Source organism: Megalobrama amblycephala, linkage group LG5 (genome assembly GCF_018812025.1).
Source record: "Megalobrama amblycephala isolate DHTTF-2021 linkage group LG5, ASM1881202v1, whole genome shotgun sequence".
NCBI classification, from domain to species: Eukaryota; Metazoa; Chordata; class Actinopteri; order Cypriniformes; family Xenocyprididae; genus Megalobrama; species Megalobrama amblycephala.
In genome coordinates, this window is record NC_063048.1 from 27886596 (window position 1) to 27894419 (window position 7824).

Below are 7824 nucleotides of genomic sequence, written 5' to 3' on the forward strand. Positions count from 1 at the left end.
GCGCAAGGTCCTGAGAAAGTTGCCTTCTACGCGGGATTACAGTGGTTGTAGGATTGCCTAATGACTAAAGAAATGTTATCAGCAAGTTGGTGTAAAAGTATACATTTCTTGTCTATTATCATACACTAGCAAAGGATGTTACTGTGGTCTTTAGCCTTGTTAGTGTGGCCCTTTTATGGCCGGGAGTTGTTATTTGACAGTCAAATAAAATAATACACATATAAACTTTTGGTGATGCAAGGATTAGTGTTGTTTTATTATTATTATTATTATACTATAACAGTAGAAATAAGCACAGTTAGAATAGCAGAATATGTGGGAAAGCATTGTGAGACTATACTTTATTGCAATACAGGTGGTAGCTCATTCTGAAGGACATTTAGTGCCGCTCAGGATGCGCTGCTCCCCTTTTGGACCCTTTTTATCAAAGAAGCAGGAAGCACTGTGTGTGTGTGTGTGTGTGTGTGTGTGTGTGTGTGTGTGTGTGTTAATACACAAAATACACCCTTTTCTCAAGGGTGCAATGCTTTTAGTTCATGTTTTTCCCCTTGTGTGGTGAGGACCTTCTATAGATATGGTTTCAAACAAGATTTTTAACCACTAAGCTAAACCGCCCGACTCCCATCTAGCTCAACACGTTTATTTAAACTCTACTATTTTCTGCTATTCATGATTGATTATTTCTTTGTTTGCTTGTTTTTTTGTTTGCTTTATTTGTTTGATTATTTGTTTGTTTGCTTGTTTGCTATCACTATGACGACTGCCTCTATGTGTAAGATACATTTAAACGCAACTGGATGCACAGGAAATATCATTACAAAAGCCTTAACCTGCAAACTCATCACCTTTCGGCGGAATTCACCATTCTGACATTGAAATAGGCCATTCCCAGATTGATGTCTGCTAAAGAGTGCTTAACCTGGAAAACAACTTTTGTGTATAAACGTCTGATGAGCATCTCAAAAAAGCAGTTTTACATGCATTATTAATAATAAACATCTTAAAGACATTTTAACATTTGACAGGAAACATATTATAGATGAGAAAACACACACAAAAAAAAATATTGCAGATGTAAATGCAAGGACCATCTAGAATGCGAAGTAGTGTTAAGCACTGCTTTGTGTACATGGGTAACCACATTGGCCGCTGTATTTCTGCTTTTCCATAAGTGCCACCTGAAAGAGTGAACTTGCATTTTCATTCAGCATGTCTGCCGTTTTTGTTCAGACCAATTATAACTTACATAATCATTAGGCCAAAATTTGAGGTTTACCATTTAATACAATGTTTTGTTTTTGTCAAAGCTAGTATTAGCCTATTTGAACTGTAAAGCTGTTTTTATGGTCGTTTTACAGTTTAGGATGTTACCTAAACAAGACGTATTTCTATTCTAATAGGCCAATCAGAATTTTTCAAAACTATTTCAACTGCTGATTCCAATTATCCCCCACTATGCTTTAATCTGACATTAATTACTATTATATAAAAGCAGAGTGATGTCATAGTGATGTCACATTCTGTCCCATCCCATTAAAGCACTCGTGACTTTCTTCTGTATTTTTCATTCTGACATTTCTAATCTAGCCTGAGAACTAACATGATTATACTCTTTACACTGATCATTCTGCATCTACAGCATACTTTAGGTAAAATATCTGATCCTATATCTTTGTTCTGGATTTAATATTAAACATGAAATATTAAATAATATATTATTTAATGTTAAAATTATTTTTAATCTTTTCAATTATTTTTCAGAAGCCAGTGATGTTACACAGAGTCCAATATTATGGGCTCAACAGGGTGAATCTGCACAAATGAACTGCAGTCATACTAAGGATGCTAACTATATCTACATGTATTGGTTTAGACAAAAGCAGGGAGAGACAATGCAACTCATTGCATTCATAACGACAAGCAACAAGCCAGACTTGGGTGACTTTTCTGATGAGAAATACTCAGCCAGTAAGACTGTAGCTGAAAGTGGAACTTTCACAGTAAAAAAGCTGGAACCTGACGACAGTGGTGTGTATTTCTGTGCAGTGAGTGAGCACAGTGACACAGACTCACTGTGCTGCTGTACAAAAACCTATAAAAAATTAGATGACACATCATAACTTCTTTAACTTCATAACATTCCATAATATGACTTTGCAGTGTACTGTATTATGTATGTGACCAGCCTATACAAACAATGTGACAGGAAAATAAATATAAGTACATGCATAAATTTGCTTTTATCCAAATATATTTATAAATGAGGAACATCACAAGCAATTTCATAAACTAAGGCGCATCCTTAGTAAGGTCCAAACATTTAATCCTAATATCCCTACCCCTAAACCTAATCCTACATCTAAGTTATCCCTAAAATCAGAGGGAATTGATAGGTGAATAATGATGTAGAAGCACCTAACCCTGGTTCTAAGCCAAAACTTGACATAAACTGTAAACTTGTCCCTCAAATCTGATTGGTTGCTTGGAACGTTAAGTGGGATTACAATGGCTGTAGGATTGCCTAATGACTAAAGAATGTTATCAGCAAGTTGGTGTAAAAGTATACATTTCTTGTCTATTATCACGCACTGCTGCTTACACCAACAGTAGAAATAAGCACAGTTAGAATAGCAGAATATGTGGGAAAGCACTGTGAGACTATACTTTATTGCAATACAGGTTGTAGCTCATTCTGAAGGATAATTAATACCGCTCAGGATGCGCTGCTCCCCTTTTGGACCCTTTTTATCAAAGAAGCAGGAAGCACTGTGTGTGTGTGTGTGTGTGTGTGTGTGTGTGTGTGTGTGTGTGTGTGTGTGTGTGTGTGTGTGTGTGTGTGTGTGTTAATACACAAAATACACCCTTTTCTCAAGGGTGCCATGCTTTTAGTTCATGTTTTTCCCCTTGTGTGGTGAGGACCTTCTATAGATATGGTTTCAAACAAGATTTTTAACCACTAAGCTAAACCACCCAACTCCCATCTAGCTCAACATGTTTATTTAAAACTCTACTATTTTCTGCTATTCATGATTGATTATTTGTTTGTTTGCTTGTTTTGCTCTATCACTATGACGACTGCCTCTATGTGTAAGATACATTTAAACGCAACTGGATTCACAGTAAATATCATTACAAAGCCTTAACCTGCAAACTCATCACCTTTTGGCGGAATTCAACATTCTGACATTGAAATAGGCCATTCCCAGATAGATGTCTGCTAAAGAGTGCTTAAACTTTTGTGTATAAACGTCTGATGAGCATCTCAAAAAAGCAGTTTTACATGCATTATTAATAATAAACATCTTAAAGACATTTTAACATTTGACAGGAAACATATTATAGATGAGAAAACACACACAAAAAAAAATATTGCAGATGTAAATGCAAGGACCATCTAGAATGCGAAGTAGTGTTAAGCACTGCTTTGTGTACATGGGTAACCACATTGACCGCTGTATTTCTGCTTTTCCATAAGTGCCACCTGAAAGAGTGAACTTGCATTTTCATTCAGCATGTCTGCCGTTTTTGTTCAGACCAATTATAACTTACATAATCATTAGGCCAAAATTTGAGGTTTACCATTTAATAAAATGTTTTGTTTTTGTCAAAGCTAGTATTAGCCTATTTGAACTGTAAAGCTGTTTTTATGGTCGTTTTACAGTTTAGGATGTTACCTAAACAAGACGTATTTCTATTCTAATAGCCAATCAGAATTTTTCAAAACTATTTCAACTGCTGATTCCAATTATCCCCCACTATGCTTTAATCTGACATTAATTACTATTATATAAAAGCAGAGTGATGTCATAGTGATGTCACATTCTGTCCCATCCCATTAAAGCACTCGTGACTTTCTTCTGTATTTTTCATTCTGACATTTCTAATCTAGCCTGAGAACTAACATGATTATACTCTTTACACTGATCATTCTGCATCTACAGCATACTTTAGGTAAAATATCTGTTCCTATATCATTGTTCTGGATTTAATATTAAACATGAAATATTTAAATAATATTTAATTATTATTTTTAATCTTTTCAATTATTTTGCAGAAGCCAGTGCTGTTACACAGAGTCCAATATTATGGGCTCAACAGGGTGAATCTGCACAAATGAACTGCAGTCATACTAAGGGTGCTACCTTGATCTACATGTATTGGTTTAGACAAAAGCAGGGAGAGACAATGCAACTCATTGCATTCATAACGACAAACAACAAGCCAGACTTGGGTGACTTTTCTAAAGAGAAATACTCAGCCAGTAAGACTGTAGCTGAAAGTGGAACTTTCACAGTAAAAAAGCTGGAACCTGACGACAGTGGTGTGTATTTCTGTGCAGTGAGTGAGCACAGTGACACAGACTCACTGTGCTGCTGTACAAAAACCTATAAAAAATTAGATGACACATCATAACTTCTTTAACTTCATAACATTCCATAATATGACTTTGCAGTGTACTGTATTATGTATGTGACCAGCCTATACAAACAATGTGACAGGAAAATAAATATAAGTACATGCATAAATTTGCTTTTATCCAAATATATTTATAAATGAGGAACATCACAAGCAATTTCATAAACTAAGGCGCATCCTTAGTAAGGTCCAAACATTTAATCCTAATATCCCTACCCCTTAACCTAACCCTACCTCTAAGTTATCCCTAAAATCAGAGGGAATTGATAGGTGAATAATGATGTAGAAGCACCTAACCCTGGTTCTAAGCCAAAACTTGACATAAACTGTAAACTTGTCCCTCAAATCTGATTGGTTGCTTGGAATGTTGTTGCTGGATCAACAAAGATGTCAATCCAGGAACATGTTGCACTAGTTCTGCGTCTTTAAGCAAGTCAGTGAATTAATTTAAAAAAAATTGGAAATATGATTATAAAATGTAACTGAAAATCATTTATATGAAATAACTATTTAGTAATATGTACTAATTATGCATTAAAAAACAATGCAAAGCCACGTAGCAGAGTCACTGCCTTTATACATTTGAGCTGCAATAAGACATGAATCCAGCTGATGGCACTAACATATAACATTACCAATAGTATGGGTGTGGAAGTGGCTCACAGACCTCAAGCTGCTTTAACATCTCAGTCACTTAGAGGAAACATAGTGTCACATGATTTTTCGTAACCTTATGGAACCAGTTCTATCCAGTAACTGCTATTCCTTTTCAGGCCACTGATAAAATTAACACTAGCTTTGTGTTCTTTAACTAATTATTATTAGTATAATTAACCATTTATGCTTATTGCTTATATGCTGTTTAGACATCAACATGTATTTGTTGTTTAGTTGTTATAAAACATAGCATAAGTAACAGGAAGTCAACGCCCATCTTACTAAGGCCAAGTTTTGCTGAGGAGTAGTAGGCGTAGTAGAGTATAGAGGCTTCTTTCATGTTTTTTTTTTTTTTTTCTGCAAACAGTACAAGAAAAAGTTTGTCACACCTAGTTGGAAACGTTCCTTGTAGCAAATTAGTCTAGTATTACAGTATAATATACAGCATAACTTCTTACAATTTCAAGCAGTGAGCCACAAGTAATATATATTGTGTACTTGACCCTTGTAATTTCTCCACATTTGTGAAACTGAATACAAAAAAAGAAATGGCATCATATTGTAATGTTTAATTAATCTGAATTTTTTAAACTAAATATTTGGACAATATTTAATTAGATGAGGTAAAAGTAGATGCATCAGAACATAACTCATTGTTACAGTTGCTTATTACAGTACAGCTTATTACATGTCAATAATTGTTTTGTAGTGTTCATTTATCTCTGAATTATTTACCTCACTGAATTAATAACCACATTTCTAAGTTTAGCAAAATGCTGATTTACTAATATTAAAATATTTTATATAGAGCTAATCACCACACAGTTTATTATATAAAAATGCTCTGCTGTTATTTCTCAGTCCACATAAGATTCTTTCATACTTGGCTGTAATTATGCCCTCACTTCAGTCTTACTCTAAATTCACCTCGTTTAAATGGCAGTACAGTGAGCAAGTAACACTCTCACTGTCTATTTTTTACCTTAATGAGTAAAAAAGTCACTCAAAGTGATAGTAAAGTGATTTTCACGTTGTATAAAAAAGGTACATACAAAGTGACTTACAGTATAGTACACTTTATACATGAACATCCCCCTTGACCAACCTGAGGTTAAGTATCTTTCTCAAGTCAAGTGTTGATAGTAGATGGATTTCCCTTAGACCAACCTAGATCTTTATCCACTAAACTACAGAACCCAACCCCACCTCTAGAGGCACACCATGTTTATTTAAGCCTCGAGACTTTGCTAAGTTCAGCTATTCATGATGCATTTGCATTTTGCTATCTTTTTTGTATCATTACAATGGCCTGCCACTATGTGTAAGCTGTTGATTTGCTCAAAAACAGCTTTAAAATGTTTTAACTCTTAAATTGCTCATTTCAATTCTTTTTATCTCAGGTCTTCAGGTAAACCAAAACCCATTGGAGCTTATTGTTCTACCTGGTGTACCACTTGAAGTCAACTGCTCCATCACAGGCACTGATAACCCAAACCTGTACTGGTACCGCTGGACCCCAACAGATGGTCTCAAGCTGATGTTCAGTTCTTTGGGTAAAGGAATGGTGGATCCAGAAAGCATGGGGATTTTTCATCTAAAAGACCAGAGCTTCTTCAGATACTGCTGGAGTCCAAGAGTGTAACTCATATTGGTTCTGCCGTTTGGTATTGTGCAGCCAGTCCCCACAGTATGACAGACTACAATGAAGCTGTACAAAAACTAGGCCCTGTTTACACCTGGTGTTAAGATGCGTTTTGGTCGATCGGATCACAGGTAGATAAGGGAGACACGTTCCCTTTTTTACACCCAGTGTTTTAATCCATCTCTTTTGTCCACCTTCAATCACTTCTGTTATGATTTCTTTGAGGGGAAGGTCTATGGGTGGTAAATGTATGGGCTTTTTCAAATCTATTGATTAAATTCACGTCACACACAAATAAATGACCAGAAATGACAAAAAATATGACAAAACATACAAAACATGCTCCGATAGCTGCAAGACCACACTGAATGCAAGGTAAGTGTTAGAAATGAGGAATGCTGAGAGAGCATTGTGCTTGGTATACATTTTTTGTCTTCAAACCAAACTTTGGTCTTCAGCCAAAAAAGTTTAAATCCCGTCTGGCTAGCGTGCTTCTCATAATGTTTACACATTAGGTCAGTAGGCGGAGAATAGATGGTCTTTTGTGGCTGTTCAAACACATTCGACCACGTAAGCGTTTCCACTACGAAAACATTATTGTTGCATTTTTCGACTACCTCTAGAAGTGGTCGAAAGTGGACAAATTCAAAGACCATATTTACTTATAAATACCAGAGTATGTCATCCACTTGTGATCCGATCGACCAAAATGCATCTTAATACCTGTTGTAAACAGGGCCTCAGGGACATTCCCCCCCTGTAAAAAAAAATCATCTACTGTAAGAAGCTAACCCTTGTGTTGAGATTGACTTTACTGTTTTTGATTTTGGGTCCCAGAGACCCCCATGATTTAATGTGTAAAACAATAATCAATTAAAAAAATAATTTATTAACATATTTTCTCTCCAAATTCCTTAAATATGTTCATCCAACCTAATCAAAACCCATTTGAATTATATCATTGAAGCATTAACCCTCATAATGTAGCCATAGACTTTTCAGAAATGTCATACATTATAGTATTGCTGCTTCAATTTGGGGTCTTTGACACTAAAATAATACAGTAGGAAAATACACTAAATAAACACAAATATGCAACTGGCAGCTAC

General features: G+C 35.4%; 1 gene segment (V, D, J or C); it reads left to right on the plus strand.

Annotated features, from left to right (window-relative positions):
• The first annotated feature begins 5515 nt into the window (after positions 1–5515).
• On the plus strand, positions 5516–7544 carry LOC125268952. The segment is given in 2 exon segments: positions 5516–6394; positions 6474–7544. Coding segments are annotated over 2 exon segments (404 nt in total).
• Positions 7545–7824: the final 280 nt, after the last annotated feature.